This window comes from Sarcophilus harrisii, chromosome 2 (genome assembly GCF_902635505.1).
Source record: "Sarcophilus harrisii chromosome 2, mSarHar1.11, whole genome shotgun sequence".
Taxonomy (NCBI): Eukaryota; Metazoa; Chordata; class Mammalia; order Dasyuromorphia; family Dasyuridae; genus Sarcophilus; species Sarcophilus harrisii.
This window is the reverse complement of record NC_045427.1, coordinates 616319917-616340057: the sequence shown is the minus strand read 5'-3', so window position 1 is coordinate 616340057 and position 20141 is coordinate 616319917. Positions and strand designations below refer to the sequence as shown.

Here is a 20141-nt window from a genome sequence, read left to right as displayed (position 1 = left end):
CTTAACCTCAAGAGAAGAACACAGTGTGATATAAGGGAACTGAAGCCCAGGAAGGAAAATACCTTGCCTAAGACCCACTTCTCTGGAGCTTGTTGAATTCATGAAATATTTTCCTTACAACAATCCCAGAAACCGGGTAACCAATTAATACCCATTTATTTTGTGCCTACTGTGTGCCAGAAACTGGACATGGAAATATAAAGAATGAAACAGCTCCTGCTCTCAAGAAGCTTCTGTTCTCATGGCCAGTTGAGGCAGGGAAGGATTTGGAAGTGACCAGGAAGTAGCCTTTTGGAGAAGCCTTTGTGGCTTTGGATGGTCCTGCTCTGTGGAGGGCAGGCGAAGAGCCAGAGTGTGGATGGGGATGGAATCTGCTGACCAAGAGCTACCGGCCCTCCGGCCTTTTTTGCGGGAGCCGGAGATGCAGCAGCTCAGGCTCCACGGGGAAGGGCCTCGGTTCCCGGGCCATTACTGGAGTCCGGCTTCGGCCGCTGGACGTGTTTGGGAGGAGCGGCCGGTGTGGAAGGCCACGTGCCTAATGCAGGACGATTGGTTTTGCTAAACTCCCCACACGCGCCAGGCTTTTAAAGTCTCTGATGCAAGGGATGCCTCTCTGAGGCAAGAGTGTAAGGGATGCCCTGGGAAAAGCAGATGATGTGAAAACGTCCTCGGTTATTTTTTTTCTTGATTTGGACTAGCTCTGCTATTTTATTGATATACCGAACATGGAGGGAGGGAACTCCCCCCGCCACGGCAGGTCTGTGTGCTCCTGCCCAGCAGCTTCGAGCCTCGAATGCCTGAAGCCCCGAGAGGGACTTGGATCACTGTGTCAGAGGCAGGAAAGCACCTGGCTCATCGGACTCCGAGCCGCTTCTCACTGTTACCTAAAACACTTGGAACGGAAGCCGGAGGCGGCCAGGGGCCCCTGGAAGAGTATTCTACGTCGCACCGCGTCCAGTTCTCCCCCACGAGACCCCGGTTCTTTGTGGAGCCCAGCGAGACCCCTGAAAGCACGTACCTGCGCGCTTGGTGTTTGTGCCCCGGGACACCTGAGCACCTGAGCCACTGTGCCTGCCTCTCGCAGCCTCCCCCAGGGCCCCTGAAGCGCGGGCGGGGGAAAGGGGGTCCGAACTCTGTCTTCCCTGGTTTGTTCCCTTATTCCTGCTCGGCCTGGCCGGGAAGCGGGACACCCGGGTCCCAGTCATTCTGTCATTCAAAGCCGCGCCCCCCAGGGAAGTCCCAGATCACACTCGGCGACTTGGCCCCCTCTCCGTCTCCCTTGGAAGCCCCCCTTCGCGTCCCCCACCCGCCGGCACTACGTTTCTTCGCCGTCCCCCCGCGGGGCGGCCGGAATCTCGCCACCCAGACTCAGCCTTCTTGCCGTCTCGCTTCCATCTGCCTGCCTCCTATCCCGGTCTACCCTGCTTTTCCTCTCCCTCTCTACTCTCCGCCTTCCAAGCTGACCGTAGCGCCAAAAAAACTACAGTTCCCACGAGGCTGTGGGGCATAGCCATTACATTTCCCAGGATGCTTCTGGGTCAAACCCCATCCTCTGGTTTAACGCTGGTGGCTGGCGTCTCGGCGGAGCGCACCTGGGAGCAGGTATCTGGTTTTCCTCCTGGACTTTGCCGCGGAGGGCGCCCCCCTCCCCCCATCCTCGGCTCAGCACGGAGGGAGGAGGAAGGCGGGTGCAGGGGGCTGGGGAGAGGGTGGAGAAGGGTCCCCAGCTCCCTGCCCCTGCCCCCGGCAGACCCTGCTTCCCCACCCCGGCTCCGGCCAGTTTCAAGGATGAGGGGCTGGAGAGTAAATTAGCTTGGATGTTGCATCTGGAAGAGGGCACATCCCCCGGCTAGAGATGGGCAAACTGAGGCCCAGAGAGGCAGCGTGGGTCCTTGACACTCGCACCCCTTAGCCTGATGACTCTTTCTTTACGAGTTCCTTCGGCTCGCAGACCCTGAAAGGGACCCCTCCCGTGTCAGGGCACCGGGGGCCGGGATCTTTGTCCGACTCATCCCGCACCCGAATCCGAGCTCCTGCAAAGTTAGAACCCAGAGGGGATGAGAGAGAGTCCGGACCGCGCTTAATTAGGGAGGAATCTGAGTGCCTGGAAGTTGTCCCAGAGCTACACCTGGGGAGCCAGTCCCGCCCAAATCACCTGAGCCGCTGACTGAAGGACCTTGTCCCTGTCCGCAGCTGGGCGCTTTACGGGATGTTTGCGGACTGGCGCGGCGAGAAGGGAGGTCTCACTGCTCTGGGGCAGCGGCGGGACTGGGTCTTGCCTTTCTTTGTACCCCCTGCTCCTGGCGCAGTGCCTCGCCTCCAGCCAGGGCTCACTAACGGCTGACCCGCAGACTCGGCTCCCCCTTCTTCCTCTCGCTCACAACTTCTCGTACTCACTTGACTTCTCTTTGTTCATCTCCCCCTCTCCCCATCACCTGGCCGTGAAGGCCGGAAGCTGTTAGAAGTCTATATTTGAATTCAGAAATACTTCCCAAACCTGCCTACGGTGTAGTGTGTGTGTGTGTGTGTGTGTGATGTATGCACACACGCACGCACACACACAACATGCACACGTGCACACACTTGTACACGCACACATGTATACACACAACACATGTTCACATATATGCGCACCTGTACACACACATGCACACATGTGTATGAAACGTCTCTACAAGCTCTGATTAGAATTCTCATGAATGTGAGTGCTGATGCGGAACTGAGTGAAAGGGCCTTAGAGAGCTGAGTCAGGTGCTCATCATTTTACAGAAAGGGAAACTGAGGTCTAGAGGCACACAGTGAGTCTGAACTCCCAGACGTGTTGGGGGGGAGGGAGGGGGGGGTCTAAGCTGGAGCTTGGTCCCTGGCTGGAATAAGGAGAGGTTGGGAAACGGGGGAGGACAGCACGATGAAGCTCTGGTCTCCGCTTCCAGGATGCCCGAGGGCCCAGAGCTCCACTTGGCCAGCTGCTACGTGAACACCCAGTGCAAGGACCTGGTGTTCGCCGGGCGGGTGGAGAAGTCCGAAGTCACTAAAAACCCGGAGGTGCCCTTCGAGAGCAGCGCCTACCGCATCACGGCCACCTCTCGGGGCAAGGAGGTCCGGCTGACGCTGAGCCCGCTGCCGGGGGCCCGCCCCCCACAGCCCCCCCTGGACCTGGTGTTCCGCTTCGGCATGTCGGGCTCCTTTCAGGTGGTCCCGGCCGACGCCCTGCCCAAGCACGCCCACCTGCGTTTCTATACGGCCTCTCCCCCTCCCCGCCGAGCCCTCTGCTTCGTGGACATCCGGCGCTTTGGCCACTGGGAGGTCCAGGGCACATGGCAGCCTGGGCGCGGCCCCTGCGTTCTCCTGGAGTATGAGAAGTTCAGGTAGGGTGTCTGGGCTAAGTGGGCAGTGGAGCCCCAGGGAGGGGCTCAGACCCAAGCCGGGAAACGAGGCTTCGGACTTTCTTGCCAGATTTGCCCTTCCAAATTCCCATCTCTCCCTTCCTTTTCCGCTTCCCCTCTTGGTCCCGAAGAGAGAGAAAAGGCAGATGGTCCCTAAGATTCATGTGCAATTCGCATACATTTCCCCCAATTGCTTCACTACAGAACAGCTGATCCTCAGGGCAGGGAAATTATTTCCATTTTACAGGTGAGAAAACAGACTCATCCGGATTAAGTGGTTGCTCAGAGTCCCTTCTCTAGTAAGTGATAGAACTGGGATGTTCTCAGCCCTCCTAGGCAAGTGTTAGTCTCCTTAGAAGAAAACATTTCACAGACATATTGAAAGCAAACTCTCCTCTCTCCCTGAAGGGATAATGAACCCTCAGCCCATAGGTGTTCGATCAACTTAAAAGCCTTGGGTTCTTTATCTATAAAATGGGAACAATGACTTAATGGACAGCAGAGGGTCCTTGTGAATATTTCTGAATACAGAAAGCACTTTTGGGTGGAAGCAGCGGGGTTATTGCCAGCTTTGTTCTCTGGGAATAGTTAAGCTGGAGACCCTCCACGCTACATTTGTAGGCCAGAGCCGGTCTCCAGTCCGGGCAGAGGCCTTGGCATCCCCGCTAGCAAGCTGCCTGGTTCACAAGGGTTCCCCAAGCTCTTTTAGCCCCCAAATCGGCTACCTTCACCCCATTGCCCGGGACCTATCCTGTCCTGGGGGCTGCCACCAGGATATATGACATGTCTGCCTTGTTGGGTCCGTGTTGGAGCCTTTGGCCCAATCCGGGCTGACCAAAGGCCAGTGAAGGAAGAAATCCCTGACATTTGTAAACATAGAATCATCAAATTTTCGAGTTGACAAGTTTCAGTGGCTCGAATCGTTTCTTACCTGTGCCCAAGCAAGCATCTCATGTGGATCACAGTGCTTGGCACATTGTGGGGGCTTTATATATGAGTATTTATTGATTAATTGAAACTTGGTAAACAGTTACCAGCTTGTACTAGGAGACCTAGTAAGTAAGGGGAGAATCCATCACTTAGAAAACCTATCCTGGTTACGCTTGTTACCTCAAGACTGAAGTTCCGATCTTTGTTCCTGACTCTTTCCTCTGAGACCAAGCAGAACAGGCCGAATCCCTCTTCCCTGGAGACAGATACCTGAAAACAGCTGTGAGCCTTTCCTAAGCCTTCTCCTCTCATTTCCTCCCATCGCTCTTCCTTCCCTTGAGGTTCTTCCCCCATCTCATCTGCTGTCTTGGGAATATTCTCGGCTACAACCGTGTTTCTCTGTCCAGCTGCTTACATGAGTGTCTCAGTGCCAGCATCACACAGGGCTGCACCGCCTTCCTACAAAGCCCGCTTCTCCCTTGCTTCTGCTTCTGCTTTCTGCCAAAGAGAATGACCTTAAGATTCACATATATGGAACCAAAATAGCAAAGAAGGAATTGAAAGTCAAAATAAGTGAGATCTTAAGTTTTCTGTTTTTTGTTGTGATTCAGTCATGTCTGAATCTTCATGACCCCATTTGGGGTTTGCTTGGCAAAAATACTGGAGTGGTTTGCCATTTTCTCCTGCAGCTTGCTTTAAAGATGAAGGGACTAGTCCCAAGTCATATAGCCTTTTAAGCATCTAAGGTCAGATTTGAACTCACAAAGATGAGGCTTCTGGGCTTCAGGCTGGTACTTCATCTACTGTCCCACCTAGCTGCCCAAAGATAGCAGCACATAGCTTCTATCCATGAGTTCAGGGCCTTCTCCCCAATTCTGTAATTTTCTGATGCCTCTCGTCTGTGGAAACACTATTTTTTTCCAACCATAGGTAGTTTTAGAGCCAAATCTAAGCGTAAATTTACATATAATTGGCCTTCTTAGTGGCTCTGACATTTAGCACCTACAGAACTGGCCTGACCTGGATAAAGACGTATTTTCTAAACTCCATCCCAGAACGGTTTTAAAAACACATCTAAAAAGAACATTTTGTTCAAACATTGTTGAGAGAGACAGAAAAAGGGAAAGAAACAAAGAGAGGGAGAAAGACTGAGAGGGAGGGAGAGGAGTGACAAAGAAAGAGAGAAACAGACACAGAAAGAAGGAGAAAGAGAGGGGGAGAGACAGAGAAAGAGAGAGGGAGACACAGAGAAAGAGCAAGAGAGAGAGACAGAGAAAGGGAGAAAGAGGGAGGGAGAGAGACAGAGAGAGATTCTTCCACAGATACAACATGAAGAAGGATTGTGAAGAACTAGATCACAATTAGACCTGTTCAGCAAATGAATAGGCTTCCTCATGCCCAGAGATGTTCCAGCAGGGGCTGGGGGGCCACTTCTGAGAGACAATTTATGGGAAATACCAGTGTAGGGACAGAGTTTGGGCTGAGCTGCTGCCGAGGTCCCTTCTGTGGTTCTGTGATTCATATGGCAGCTTTCCGTTTCAGAGCTGGAAGAGACTTGAGCAGTTCTCTCTGTGTCTGATCTCTATGTCCATAGGGACAGAGTGAGCCCTGGACAGTGAGAACATGAATTAGAGACCAAAAGCTTGCTGTCTCATTCCCTGTCTTCTCCTAACTCATTGTGGGTCTAATTGTGAGCTGGTATTTCTTTACCTTCAGCTGAAATACAGACGCCTAGAACTCCCCAGATCCTCCTGGTCCTCCCTTCTGAGACCAAGCAGCACAAGTAGATTGCTTCTTCCAACTTATGGCTCTTCCCTCTTCACTATCCCCTTTTCTCTTTCTTTAGCTTCTTCATCCCACCTTTATATGGCATCCTGGTCGTCCTCTTGTATACCTGTTTAAAAAATCCAAAGTTTCATTGTCTGTAACCAAGTCACTTCTCTTTAGGCTTCAATTTTCCAGCTTCCAGCTTCCAGGAAACTCTAAGAACATCCCTTAGGATTGCCATTGGATCCAAACAGAAAGGCTGGGAAGAGGGGGCTGCTGCACCAGTCCTAGGGACCAGTGCCCTGTTTCTCTGCTTTGTCCTGGGCATGCCCTACAAGCTTGGCTTTTTTTCAAGCTTTCCCTTGCATTCTCTTCAATGGCCCCCATTCTCACTAATTTTCCGTGGCCTTGGGCTATGATTATGAACCCATTTCTGTCCTAGCCTCAGTGTACCTGGCTAATGGTTCAGCAATGGGAAGGAATGGAGGAACGGATGAGCATTTATCCAGTGCTCACTGTGTGTAAATCACTGGCGTTGTGTTGAAGGCCTTGCCTCGGCAGAGGGCCCTTCGTATCACCGGAGCAAGTTTCAGGGCAAGGGGGGCACATCCCTTGCCAAGCAGCCCTCTCTAGAGCGAGCCTCCTCCCCCCAAGCGGGGCTAGTCCTGAAGCCACTTCACACTCTGCAGGTTGGCGAGATCTGCCGGAGACTCAAGGTCCTGGTGTTGCCTTCTAGAACCCAAACCCACCCACCTATATGACCCCAAAACACATATACAACCTATACAACATAAAAGAGGCCATTGTAGCCCCCAAGCTCACAACTAGACCCACAGTAGTTAGGAGAAGACTGGGAACGTTCACCAGGCTTTTAGTCTTGAAATCATATTCTTCTCACTGCACCGCGCTGTCTTCCCTATAGAGAGATCACATATAGAGGGGGGGCTGCTCAAGTTTCTTGGAGCTCTGAAGCTGGAGGGTTTTTAAGTTGAGGACAAAAATATCCTCTGAGTCGGGGAACACCCCCCAGCCGGACTCCTCCCCTGCCTTTATTTCCCCATGCCTGGTGACATGATTAGATCTTGGGAGAAGTGAAACCAGGTGTTTGAAAGGGTCATTTGCATGGAGCAGATCACCTGGGTCCCTCTATATCTCCCCTATTCTCCAGGGAGAACGTTCTCCAGAACTTGGCTGACAAGACCTTTGACAAGCCCATTTGTGAAGCTCTCCTGGACCAGAAGTTCTTCAACGGCATTGGCAACTACCTTCGGGCAGAGATTCTTCACCGGTTAGTGGTGGAGGAGGGATGGGACAGGCGTAGGCATCCAGGCCCGTGCTCCAGGGATCACGGGCCGTGTAGGCAAGGGAAGAGTTAATGTTGGAAGGAACTGGGGTGGATGGAGTCCCCATCTTTCCAAGTGTCTGGAGGGCCCTGGCTGCCCCGAAGTTCTATGTCTCCAGGAGAGCGGTTGTCTCGACTGGCCCCTATCCCTGCCTGGCTTCATATGGTTCCCCCTTCCTCAGGCTGAAGATCCCTCCCTTTGAGAAGGCCCGAACTGTCCTGGAGGCGCTGAAGTGTTGGAGGCCGGTGAGAGTGAAGGGGGTGGCTCAAGGCTAGGCCCTGGGCGTAGAGAAAAGGGCCTTTGACTGGCCAGAAAGGACCTGTTGGCTCATCCTAATTTTGCCTCGGTTGTACTGTATGTTCTCAGACAAGATATTCTTCTTGTTGAAGTCTGTTTTCTCCTCTTACAAAATGAAGGTTTGAGCCCTAGGAAAGAGCAACATTTAAATCACGATTCAGTTTTGCAAAGGGCCCCATACCCATTATTTCATATGATTATTTGGGGCAGATGGGGGACGGAGCAGGGCAGGGTGGGAAATCAGAGTTACTAAGCATGTGCCCTCCTCCCCTGGCCAGAACCCAGAACTGACCCTGAGCAAGAAGGTCAAAGCAAAGCTAGAGAACCCGGACTTGCTGGAGCTGTGCCACTCGGTCCCCATGGAGGTGATTCAGCTCGGTGAGGTCTAGTGGCAGGGACCCTGGAGTGCCCTGGCCCTCTTCTCCCCCAGTCTAGCTAGCTGTGGCTTCCTGGGATCTGAACAAGGGAAAGCGAGAATAGACTGGGCAAAGCAGCAGTGGTCTTCTTATAATACTTTCCCACCTTCTCTGTACATAGCCCTTTGGGGTAGATAAGACAGGAGTCATAGCATTCAGATCTTGGGACTAACCTTATTGATCCTCTGGCCTAATTCCGTATCACTGAGGGGGAAACTCAGACCGAGAAGGAAAGCAAGTAATCCAAGTTTTTTCAGACATTAAGTAACCAAGGCAGGATTTGAACTCGGGTCTCACTCACCTTCAATTTCACATCTGATATTATCCCTTCTTCACATGGGGAAACTGAGGCTCAGGGAAGGGAAGCAGTTTATCTGTATTCTCACAGAAAGTTAGCTGCAGAGCTAGTGATAAAATCCAGTCTTGCCACCCCTGTTCCTTGGGTCCCCGAGAAGAAATGGGACTGAGTGGGCTTGACTGGGAAAGCCTGATGGAGAATCTTCCCTTCCCCCACTCTTGTCATCAAGGGGGTAAGGGTTATGGACCCGAGAGGGAGGAAGATGACTTTTCAGCTTTCCGTGCATGGCTGCGCTGCTACTCTGTGTCCGGCATGAGCTGCCTCCCGGACAGGCACGGCAGGACCATCTGGTTCCAGGTAATAATAAAGAACACATCTCTGTACCATTTTGTACCAGACAGCTGGTCGTCTGTCATCTCACCTGAGCCTTCTCAGTAGCCTAGGGAGGTCAACCGGCAGGCATTCTCCCATTTGATAGGTTGGGCAAAGTAAGGCCCAGAAAGACTTGCCCAACGTCATGCCCTGATTGAGTAGCAGTGTCAGGGAGGAGAAGTTGGGGAACTGCCTCTTCCTTCTCTGGCTGTGCACATGGCAGCCAGGCAGGGACAGGATGAGCAGATGGGCAAAAGCAGAACCTCAATGTCGAGGTAGGCTGTGCCTGCAAAGACCATCTGGGAAGCATCTTTCCTGGGACAGCTGGAACTGGCTTGTTGGGCTTGCCTATGATATAGAAGATCTCTGCCCCAGCCATAAAGGAGCCCAGGTTCCATTCCATAGCGTTTCCCATTTTCTTGGCTGAAGGGATATCTGGATCCCAGGGCTGGTTCACATTACAGGCATCTCCATCTCCACTTCTATCTCTTCCATCTCCATCTTCTCCATTTCTGTCTCTCTCTTTTCGATCTCCATCTCTTTCTTTATCTCCATCTCCATCTCCTCTGTTCCCGCCATCTCCATCTTCTCCATCTCTCTCTCTCTCTCTCTCTCTCTCTCTCTCTCTCTCTCTTTTCCAGCTCCATCTCCTTCTTTATCTCCATCTCCAAATCCTCTGTTCCCTCCATCCCCATCTTCTCCATTTCTCCCTCTCTCTCTTTTCCAGCTCCATCTCCTTCTTTATCTCTATCTCCATCTCCTCTGTTCCCTCCATCTCCATCTTCTCCATTTCTTTCTCTCTTTCTTTTCCAGCTCCATCTCCTTCTTTATCTCCATCTCCATCTCCTCTGTTCCCTCCATCTCCATCTTCTCCATTTCTCTCTCTCTTTTCCAGCTCTATCTCTTTCTTTATCTCCATCTCCTCTGTTCCCTCCATTTCCATCTCCACCTATGTTATCCACTTCATGCCCTGGGAGGGAGCTTCGAGGAGGCCCAGAAGATTGCATCCCACCTCCAGTGTGCATACTTTGGGCCAGGTGGGGTCTTCCTCCTCCCCTTTGCCTCTCAGGATTCCTGTTTCCTTTAGACCCAGCTTATTATACAAGAGGACTTTCCTGAATCTCTTCCTTCCTCCCAAATTATTTATATTTCCCATATTTGTTAGTGTTTCCTCCCAGAATTACTTGGTACGTATCTTGTTTTTAGTTGTCTGAGTACGGATCTTTGCCCTCCCTGCCCCCAGGAGAGAGTAACCTTCTTGAAGGCAGGGACCCGTCCTAGTATCCCAGCCCCTAGCACAATGCCCGACTTAATCATTGCCCGAGTTAAATCTGGTCCCTGACAAGGTTCCTGAGGGTGGTGATGGAAAGGCAGGACTCGGCTTGGACCCCGAAGGACAGCTAGTGTGGATGGAGAGAACAGAGCCAAGATTTAGAAACCGTGGTGTGTGTTGGGGCAACAAAGGAATTGTCTTCCTGAGAAGCTGCTCTGTGAAGCCCCACCCCATTATGGTGGCTCCTGTTCAGTTGTCCCAGAGAGCCCTCTAGCAAGGAAGGTGACTAGGCTTCAGAGAGTAGATGGTTGAAAGATTTTGATCTGAGCCATTTCCTCTTCCATTTCAGGGAGATCCTGGACCTCTGGCCCCCAAAGGTAGGTCCGACCTCCTTGAGCAGGAGGAAAAGAACAGCTCTCTGAGCGGATTGGGAGACTTGTGGTCTTTAGAGGCAGGGAAGTCAGGCATTCTGGGATGGAGTTCCTGTGTGCAAGGCACAAGCAGGCCCCGGATTTTACCCCTTTTCCCTCCATCCCTTCTCCCATTCCCCACCTCCCTGAGAGGTCCTTGCAGCAGGAGCTGAGATCTTCAGAGACTCCAGCTTCTAATTCTGGCAATGCTGCTGCCTGGGTGGGCATTTTAGACAAGGCTCAGGACTTTGTGGAGGAGGTCAGCCCTTGATGTCATGTCCCCACATGAAGGCTCCGTGCCACCTTTGGTTTTCCACAGGAGGGAAATCCCGTAAGAAGCGTGTGAAGGAAAAATCCATCCCTGAAGTTACCGATTCAGAGGTATGGCCTCCACCCCTAACGTCCTCTCCTGCCCACAAGGGAGGTACCGCTTCTGCTCTCGATTCTGGGTGACGAGGGAGAGTTTCCCTTCTGAAACACGGAGCCCATGCAGCCGAGAGCTCCAGATACTTCCTAGAACAAGCCTGGCTAGGGGAGGATGACCACGTGCCCCCTTTTCCATACAATGTCGGCCTCCCAACCCCTGCTGTGGCCTCCCGAATCAGCTCAGTTCAAAGGCCACTTTAAGACCACCAACATTATGCTCAAGGGGCATTAGGTAGAGACCCCCACTTTCTGCTTTTGTCCTTGAGCCCTTGCAGGACCCAGATAAGGGCCTGTTTCTCTTCTGATCAGGACCCTAAATCTCTGCCAAAGAAGGGCCTCACCAGAGCAAGGAAACCAGGCAAGAAGTCTCAGAAGGGGTCTGTTGATCAAGGAACCAAGGGACATGAGGCATCAACTAGACGCCCCAAGTCCCAGCCCCGACTAAAGCGCCGGAAGTCTGCTCCAACATCCCCAGGAAGTGATCCAGGAGTTCTGGAAGGAAAACAGCAGCTGGTGGCCCGAGTACGAAAAGGTGGGGCTTCTGCTTAGAATCCCAGCTTCCCCTTTGGGGGGAGGGGAGTGAGTGTGGGGGGTCTCTAGTCCTTGTATAGGGGGTTCTGAAACTGGGGGAGCAACATGTCCAGACACTGAGATTCCTTTCTGAGAAAAGGGCATGAAGTGGCTGGAGGAGTTGAGGGAGGTTCACTAGAGGAATGGGATTGAAGGACAAGGAAGAATTGGGGACGAAGTGAAGCTGGAAAGGGAGTTCCAGGTGGGGGAGAGGGCCCAAGCAAGAGTGGAAGAGGCAGGCAACCACAGCGAAAAGATCCTTGGATCTCCATCCTCTCTGCGTCAGGAGCTCCATCTCACAGTTCTGCTTCCTCTCCTTCAACAGCCAGAACCAGGAAGGGGAAAGCTACTTCCAAGCCCAGACTCTCTCCATCTTCCTCCCCACCTCCGTCACCCAGCGGCCATCCTGAACCTGGCCTGTCTCCTCCTTGAAGCTTCAGCCGCAGGGTGGGAGAGGCGCGCCCCCTCCCCCCCCGGTCCTCCTGTTAGCTCCATGATGGGGAGAGGGGATGTGGACCACCCCAGGATCAGGGCAGCCAGGAGAATCTGGCAAAAGGCTCAGGCTTCAGATTTGGAGGATACAATGCTTTTCATAATATTCATTGGCAGTTTTCTTGGGCCTGTGCACAATCCTGACCAAAAGGTTCAACTGATGTCTGAAAAGGATTGATTTCCACAGCTGAGATGGATTGGTGCCAAGGGAAGCAAGGGAAGCTCAGCACCCAGAGCCTTGGAGCTCCAAATCCTTTCTTTCGTGTCAGTGCCTTTGCTCCCCTAACCCCAAGTTGGGAGGGAACTCCAAATGTCTTTTATCCACTTCTTGCCTTTCCCACCCCAGTCAGGCACCCCACTCCCTTGTTCCCGGCTCCTCTCCCAGCAGGGTTGAAATCCAGGATGATTTTAGAGCTTTTGAACCAGCTTTGGAGATGCTTTTATACATGTTGACAATAAAAATCTAACTAGAAATCTTAAGTCCTGTTATCACCCCCCTGTGGTGATTCATTCACATCTCCTAAAAAAAAAAAAAAAAGAAAAAAAAAGAAAAACTCGAATTTAGGAAAAAAGGACCAGAAAGAAGAAAAAGACTTCAGAACTTCCTAACTATAAAATATCAAAAAGAGAGGGAAGCCTAAGGTTCATCTAGGAGACAGCTGAAGACCTGAGTGTAAATCCTGGATCAGAAGTGACCCTGGGAAAATCTTAGCCCTCCCTGGGCCAGCCTCAGATTCATCCCAGTCCTAACTTCAGAAACAGATACCATGTTATATGCAGAAGTCACAGTAAAGAAGCCTTACTGTCTTTGCTGCTGCACCCCAAGGAGCGGGGAGCCCCTTCATCTGATCTGCAGCTCAAACCTTCCATGGGTGTTGTCTCCATTGAAAATAAGCTCCTTAAGAGCAGGACTGTCCTACTTCCCCATCTGAGTCCCCCTCAGGCAGCCCAGAGCTTTGCATACAGTGTTATCATTAATAAAGGATTCCTACCTTCACCTGTCCATCTGTAAAATGGGGGTGACAGTAGGGCTTAATTCAATTACTGTGAGGATCACAGGATTGCAGATTTGAAACTGGAAAGGGCCTTGAAGGCCATCTAGTTCTGTCCCCATTTAATTAGAAGGAAACCGAGGCCTGGGAACTTAAATTTTTTTCTGGAATTTTGGTTTTATTTTTTCCCAATTACATGAAAAACAATTTCTAACTTTTTTTTAAACATGATTTTGAATTCTCTGTTTTGAGAAGGCAAGCAAATTGATAACGGATGTACCCATGCAATCTTGCAAAACGTTTCAAAGAAAACACAGACAAGAAGAAAAAGTTTAAAAAAAAAAAGATGCTTCTGCCTGCATTCGAGAGTTCATCAGTTCTCTCTCTGGAGGCAAATGTCGTTTTTCACCAAGAGTTCTTTGGAAATGTCTCCGATCACTGAGAATAGCAAAGTCATTCGCAGCTGAGCCACATGGGTTCAACCACAGTGGAACATGGGTACAATGTTGCTATTACTGAGTACAGTGTTGTTCTGGTGCTGCTCCCTACACTTTGCATCAGTTCATTTCAGTCTTTCAGGTTTTTCTGAAATTCACCTGCTCGTTATTTCTTATAAAATGCCTTCCTTCCCAGCCGTATGCCAGAACTTGTTCAGCCATTCCCCAACTGATGCATACCCTCAAATTTCCAATTATCTGCCACCCAACAAAAGCTACCATATATATATTTCATACAAAAAGGTCCTTTTCCTTTTCTTTGATCTCTTTGGAGTACAAACCTAGTATTACTGGGTCAAAGGGCATAATAGGCACAGATCCACACTGCTTTCCAAAATGGTTGCAAGGGTTCACAACTCCACCAGAAATGCATTAGTGTCCCACTTCTCCAACATTTGTCATTTTCCTTTTCCGTCATATTACCCCAATCTGATAGGGTGAGGGGGCATCCTAGAGTTGTTTTAATGTACATTTCCCTAATAATGATTGAGAGCATTTCTTCACATATCTAGAGATACCTTTGTTTAAATTACTTTTTCCAAGGCTACACAAACATGAGAGGGTAGGATTTGGACTCAGCTCCTCCAATCCCAAAGCCAGTGCTCCCTCTGCTCTAGTCTTCTCTACTGAGGGCAGTGGGGCAATGCCAATTGTCCCTGGCCTGGAGTCAGGAAGCCTCAGGTCAAAGCCCTCTTCAGATCCAAGCTGTGGAGCCCTGGGGAGTCACTTAACCCATTTGTCTGTTGTATAAAACGGGCATAATAATGGCCCCAGCTTTCTGAGGTGGTTGTGAGGAACAACTACTCTTTGCAAGGCACGGTGCAAACCATGGGGCAGTTTTCCGCCGGTACAGGCCCCTCCTTCCTGGCTGATTACCCTTTCTGCACACCTCATGGCTTCCCAGGAAAGCCCACTGCATCCTCTCACTTCTCTCTAGGGAGAGCCTGGAAGCAGTCAATGATCTCCAAGATCAGAACTGGCTTTTTTGAGAGGCCTTTGCTGCCTCCCACCTACCAGCTCCACTCTTCTCCAGTGGCTTTTAAAGCCATGATGCAGCCACATCCACCTGGCCTCTAAGGCCTCCCCACCCCAGGCCAGGGGACTCATGACTCATAGGGCACAGGCAGCCAGGCCTGTCACGGCACCCTTATTATCCAATTCCCCATTAGCCACTTGGTTCTGGCCTTCTGAGTCTGAAGGTCACTCTTCTTGGTAAAAAAGAAAAAAAAAAGGCAAAAGAAAAGCAGAGCAGCTGGCTGTTCTTTCTGGTCATTCGCACCAGGGGGCTATTCGTGTCTGAACTCTTTAACACCCCCCCCCCCCCCCCCCCCCCCCCCCCCCCCCCCAAGAACAAGCCTCTCTACCCACCTCCTTGAGAGCTCCTCATGGCCTGACCTACTTTAAAAGAACCTTCATGGCCTCCTGTGTTCATCTCCTGTTAATCTCCTTGATGCTCCCTTTGCCTCCGGGGGTCTTTCCCAACAACTCTTTGGAGTACAGTTCTGGCCTTCCTGCAGAATGCTGAGACCTCATCCCCTACAGGCTTCTTTCTGCCACAGGTCCCACACAGCCTTGTTCAGTCCCCCAGATCCAAACTGTGTATCCTCTCTACAAGTCAGGAGACGGAGTGGTCACTTGTCCCCAAGGCCTCTCTTCCTTCTCTGGAGCACTCTATTCGGTCTCTAGGCCCTCCTCCATTCCAATGTTCTAGGACCCTAAGATTCCCTAGAACCATTTTCTAGTTCTGTCCACTACTCCCTTACTGCTCCTGTCTACGGGTTACAGCCCAACTACATCCATAGTCCCCTGGGCAGCAGCCAAACCTGGAGAGAAGTCTCCCTTTAACATAAAAACCGGTATGAAGAAGAGGCAAGAAGCCCATGCTCACAGGCATCCTGGGGAACACGGTCTTTCCCGACGAGGCAACCTGAACTCCTGAGGTCAGCCCGCAAGGCTTAAGGGCAACTACCAAGCTAGAGATCCAAGAGAAATGGAAATGGGGCTGGCTAAGGAAAATATTTATTGGGCTGACTGAAACGTGTCCACTGTCCAATGTATCAGAAACCAGCTCCGAGGGCCAAGGGGAATTCAAGGAAGGAAAGGGCAAAGGAGACAAGGGTGTGTGTGCCTTTGAGACACACTAGCCCCTAGTGGCTCACTGGAGTTCCTCAGCATGAGCCAGAGGCGGAGGGGCCCTGGCCGAGTCAGGGACACTGGCTCCTTGGGCAGAGCAATGGGGCGCCGTCCCAAGAGCTGGACAAGAGGGTGTCTGGCTTCGCTCCTCACCCCACTGGCAATTGTCTTTGAGGCAGAGGGGTTGGGGGAGCCTGGTACTTGCTTGGGACCAAAATGGAAGTGCTTAGGATCATGCTGGGGGCTCCTACTTGGTTGAGGTCTGGGGACCAGGAATTTTGGGGTAAGGAGGCCCAAGGTGCTGCTCCTATGTCTCGATCAGGGGCTTCGGGACTGCAACACAAGGAGCAGAGAAACCACTTGGAAGGGGGAGAAGGAGAGCTTCAGGCGGGAGCTCTCGAGGGTCAGGCGTTGCCGGTGGTCAGGGCATTCCAGAAGATCACAACTAGGAGGAAAAGAGAAAATGAGGCTTGTGGGAGATTTGGTCTCGGAGTCTCCCCCTCCCCCAGATGGCCCCACATACATGACAGCTTCTTGTACAGGGAGCGATGTCTGCAGCCATAAGTCCACGTGGCTGCCATGTGCCTCATACATTCGCAGCACTAGGGCACAGGGGTGCAGTCCCGCCTCGGCCTGGGGGAGCAGAGAGGAAGAGGATGGCCAGGCCCATCCCACTCTTCAGGACCCTCAAGCTAAGAAGTAACCCCCGAGCCCCAATCACCAACTGGGAAATGGAGACGGAGCAGGATGGTGACGTAACTGGGATTCTAATGCGGACTCCAACCCAGTTCTCTGGGATGGCACGGGAGGGTGGGGAGCAGGGAAGCTTTCTCTGATTAGGGGCCAGCCCTTTCCCTTGGACCCCATCACTGGGCCCTTCTCCCCTGGAGGAAAAAGTGAGCTCTGACAACATCCACTTGCCTGTTTAACAGTCTCTAACACTACGGCAGACGATGAGACAGAGAAAGCACTCCAAGGCCGGTACAGGACTGGCCCAGTGGGTATAACATGGAGGGGGTAATTGAGGTTGTAGGCAGCTTGGATGACTCCAGAATCCTGGAATGTTCCTAGAAAATAAGATCCCCCAAGAACAGCCATCACAGAAGCCCGAGAGGGGCTGGGGGATCCTGGGCCTCTGTCCATCACCAAATCAAGAAGCCAACCAGCTTTCTGCCCTGCTCAAAGCTACATCAGCCCCACTGTCTGACTTTTTCCTCTTCAATCCATGTCTATAAAACACATCGCTTTCCTAAAGCCTTCTTGCCCATTTTCTCCCCTTTTTATTAGGAGGTTAGGCAGGGGAGATATAGCCACCCTAATCGTCCAGAGAAAAAAAAAATTTAGATACTCAAGATGACATGGCAGCTCAGATCCAACCCCCGTCCTAAGGACACATGAATCGGGAAGGGACAGGGAAAGAGGGAGCACATCCAGCCCGAGGCACTCACCCATGTGTGGCATTATTGCATAGGTGAACTGATGATGGCCCATGTCCGCATTGGCATCGGGGGATTTGGGCGCCCGTAAGCTATGGAGATGGGGAGAGGCAGCTGCAGCATCTCACCCCGGGGAGTGGAGAGCCCTCCCAGCCACTCTCTCCCCCACCCCTCTGGACTCTGTGGCCTTTCCCATAAAGACCAGTACATTCTGGAGAGAAAGCAAGACTGGACCTTAGGGCAGGAGCCCAGCCAGAACCCTGGTCCTCCTCCACTCTCCTAGCTCCTCCCTCTCTGACTTCCTGAGGGTCTTCCCAGATTAGTTTATTTATTAAGACTTTGTTTTTGTTTTGTTTGTTTGGACAGAATGACAGGGGCCATTCTTTGGCTCTCCAGCCTTAATCATGGTATGACCTCAGTCACACTGAGCCTGCTTTGATCCTGAGACTTCAGGCCTCCCCCGTATCCAGGGCCAGTTCCAGTCCCAGAGGGCTCTGGAGGGGGCAATGAGGCCAGCGACCTTGCCCAGCCCTCCCTCACTTGCAGGTCATGGCAAAAGCTCCCTGAGGTCACTGTCCCCCTCAAGAACAAGGACAAAGCATCCATCTGACTTACAGGGAGAGGCTGAGGATGTTGTTCCGAACAGAGGCCCCATACTTGCTATTGTTGAGAAGCGCCATTCCAAAGCCATGTTCTGACAGGTCCATCCATCGATGGGCCCACACCTTGGAGTGACGAGACAAGTCTTCACCAGCCCCTTCTGGGCCCTGATGGCTCCTACATCCCCCCACTCACTGCTAATCTCACTTCTCACCGAGCCCTGAACCCCACCTTCCTGCCCCAGACCCAGAAGGAATTACTGCTCTAGTCCCCTCCTTTCCCAACCCACCTCAAATCGAGCCCAGTCCCAAGAGGTATTATAATGTGTCGGTCTCTGGATATGCCCAAATTGGATCTCGTAGGTAGCGTTGGTGGTCTGGGCCCACACAGGGAACTCCACCTTTAAGAACTTGTGAGACTCATACCAGTCCACCTGCGGAATAACACACAAAAGAGAGAGGGAAGACAATGGAGTCTCCTTAGTTCTGGGACTCGCTCTTTGGGAAATGTCTGCTCTCCCTCCCCAAGAGGTCATGGTAGGGGGATTGAGGGCCCAAGACTCAGTGCCAGAGATGATGGGCTGACTCCTGGATGAGCCCCTATCCCAGCCCACGGTCCCCCATCAGTACCTCAGTATGAAACTGGAGATATGGAGAGGCAGCATCCAGCACAATTTCTTGTGTCAGGATGCTTCGGTTACTGAGTTGCAAGGAGAAATGGACACTGCCTCGAAGGCCTCCTGGGATCCCCACCTCAAGGGCTTGGTCCAGCTTTGTGACTGGCTTCCTACAGGGCACAGGGTCAGAAGGGGTCAGGCCATGGCACAGTCCCTAAATTCAGCTTCTAAAGATGGGAGAGGGGCAGCGTGGCCATGACCACAGGCTAAGGAGAGAGGGCTCAGGGCCTTAGCGTGGGGGCTCATCGCTCATGCAGTCAGCAGGGGCCTATCTGGTATACCATTTGTCTCACCTGGTCTCCAGATGATAATCCATCACATCCCAGGCATCCCAGTACAAGGGAATGTCATCAAACATCACAAACTGGTTGCCAAAGACACCTCGGGGGACAGTTTCCCTGAACAGAATGAAAAGAAGGCCTAAGTCCCCACTCCTCTCCAGGGTGGGAGGGTGGGCTCAAGGACGGAGGGAAGAAAGCATTCATTTCTGTAGACTAAGCTTTACCAAGTACGCCCCTCATATTGACTTGTCCATGGTCAGAGAATTATGGCAAAGCCAGGACTTAACCATGGCTTTTCAAAACTCCAAGACCCAAATTCTTTCCACTGTACCTGAAAGTCTAATGGTTTTTAACTGACTTTGAAAGGATGAAGCTGCCTAAAGTACACACAGAGCCAGGAAAGGTGGGGGGAGAGCCAGACCTCTGATGCCCTGATTTTGGCTCTCTTTCTTCTTTCCTCTCCAATATTTTAATCTCCTGTTACAATTAATAAAACTGATAAATCTCTGATTAGCCCCCTCCTTCTCACTGGGATAAGGGACCCAGGGATCCAATTGGCAGGGAGTTCTTGTGTGATGAGAAAAGGCTGGAACCCAACAGGCACAGTCAGCCACCCCAGAGGAAGGAAAATTGAGGGCCAAAGGTACCTGTCTGAGGAAACCAAAACCAAGGAGTTTAAATGGCCCATGGAGTCCAGGTGTGCTCGGATAATGCCATTCTCCAGTGTCACGGAGCCATCGGCCTGTGCAGATGGGAAGGGTGAGGGAGAACAGAGAATGATGATGTTGTGGGGACATAAAACTCATGGGAACTAAAGGAGGAACAGGGGAGAAAGCTAGAGAAAAGCCACATACAGAGAAACCTAGCACAGATGTGTGATGCTGTGGCCAGAGGCCCTCTCTCCTGTATTATGAAGAGGCACCAAGGGAAACTCCTTTTCAGCCTCAGTTCTGACCAGATTGAATTCCTAATCTTGTGATTCCAGAAAATGACTATTCCATCATAGAGTTCATAAGAGAAAAGGAGAGGGACCCAACAGTCTGACATGCACCCCTGTAAAACAAATGAGATCAAATATCAAAGAATTCAGCAAAAGGCCTGAAATTTTGTAGGACAAGTTGACCCTAAAGGGATGTAAGGTTCTTCAGAGTAAATCCTAAAAACACCAATCAGAAATCGTACCAATGAAGAGGGAAAAAGGTAGCTGCCTAAAAAAAGACCCATATGGATACACAGGGAACTCATCAAACACAGGTTTTTTCAAAAGCTCTCTAGAGAAGAAGGGCAGGTAGCTGAAGAAGAACAAAGGCAGGAGGATCCATTTTAAGGTTGTATCAGAAGGACCGAAGCTGGCAATAAAAGCCCAGATTGTTTTTTTTTTTTTTTTTTTAATCTGTATTTGGAGGGAAAGGAAGGTGAAAGAAGGATGAGGATTGTGTCTGCAGGGGACAGGATCTTGGTAAGCGATAGCAAAAACAAGAATGTTCAAGTTGATCTTTTTGGTTTTAGTATTTTTTTTCCTCACAAAGAAAATAATCTTTAGCCT

At 51.3% G+C, this 20141-nt stretch overlaps 2 protein-coding genes across 6 annotated transcripts in view; one reads left to right on the top strand and one right to left on the bottom strand.

Moving 5' to 3' along the window:
• The first annotated feature begins 1529 nt into the window (after positions 1-1529).
• Positions 1530-12536, top strand: NEIL1 (nei like DNA glycosylase 1). Its single transcript, XM_031956584.1, has 10 exons — positions 1530-1602; positions 2934-3368; positions 7252-7371; positions 7608-7671; positions 8002-8101; positions 8667-8794; positions 10432-10459; positions 10812-10873; positions 11228-11450; positions 11814-12536. Exons 2-10 carry the CDS (start codon positions 2935-2937, stop codon positions 11918-11920), a joined length of 1266 nt encoding a protein of 421 aa, XP_031812444.1. The 5' UTR covers positions 1530-1602; position 2934; the 3' UTR covers positions 11921-12536.
• Positions 12537-15466: 2930 nt separating this feature from the next.
• The window catches only part of MAN2C1 (mannosidase alpha class 2C member 1), a 33743-nt gene continuing 29068 nt past the window's right edge, over positions 15467-20141 (bottom strand). For all 5 annotated transcript variants that reach the window (XM_031956581.1, XM_031956579.1, XM_031956580.1 and 2 more), the window contains 9 exons: positions 19243-19337; positions 18608-18712; positions 18268-18424; positions 17928-18071; positions 17654-17763; positions 17051-17130; positions 16524-16669; positions 16126-16235; positions 15467-16047 (listed from right to left, as the gene is read on the bottom strand). In XM_031956581.1, coding sequence (XP_031812441.1) covers positions 15921-16047; positions 16126-16235; positions 16524-16669; positions 17051-17130; positions 17654-17763; positions 17928-18071; positions 18268-18424; positions 18608-18712; positions 19243-19337 — 1074 coding nt within the window. In that variant the 3' untranslated portion in view covers positions 15467-15920. The remainder of the gene's footprint in view (positions 16048-16125; positions 16236-16523; positions 16670-17050; positions 17131-17653; positions 17764-17927; positions 18072-18267; positions 18425-18607; positions 18713-19242; positions 19338-20141) is intronic.

What these genes read in the sequence shown, in the direction of transcription:
- NEIL1 (XM_031956584.1), top strand. Translation starts at nt 2,935, where the DNA reads ATGCCCGAGGGCCCAGAGCTCCACTTGGCCAGCTGCTACGTGAACACC. An exon ending in CTGAAGTTACCGATTCAGAG is followed by an intron (nt 10,874 to 11,227) that starts GTATGGCCTCCA and finishes TCTTCTGATCAG; the next exon opens with GACCCTAAATCTCTGCCAAA. An exon ending in GGTGGCCCGAGTACGAAAAG is followed by an intron (nt 11,451 to 11,813) that starts GTGGGGCTTCTG and finishes CTCCTTCAACAG; the next exon opens with CCAGAACCAGGAAGGGGAAA.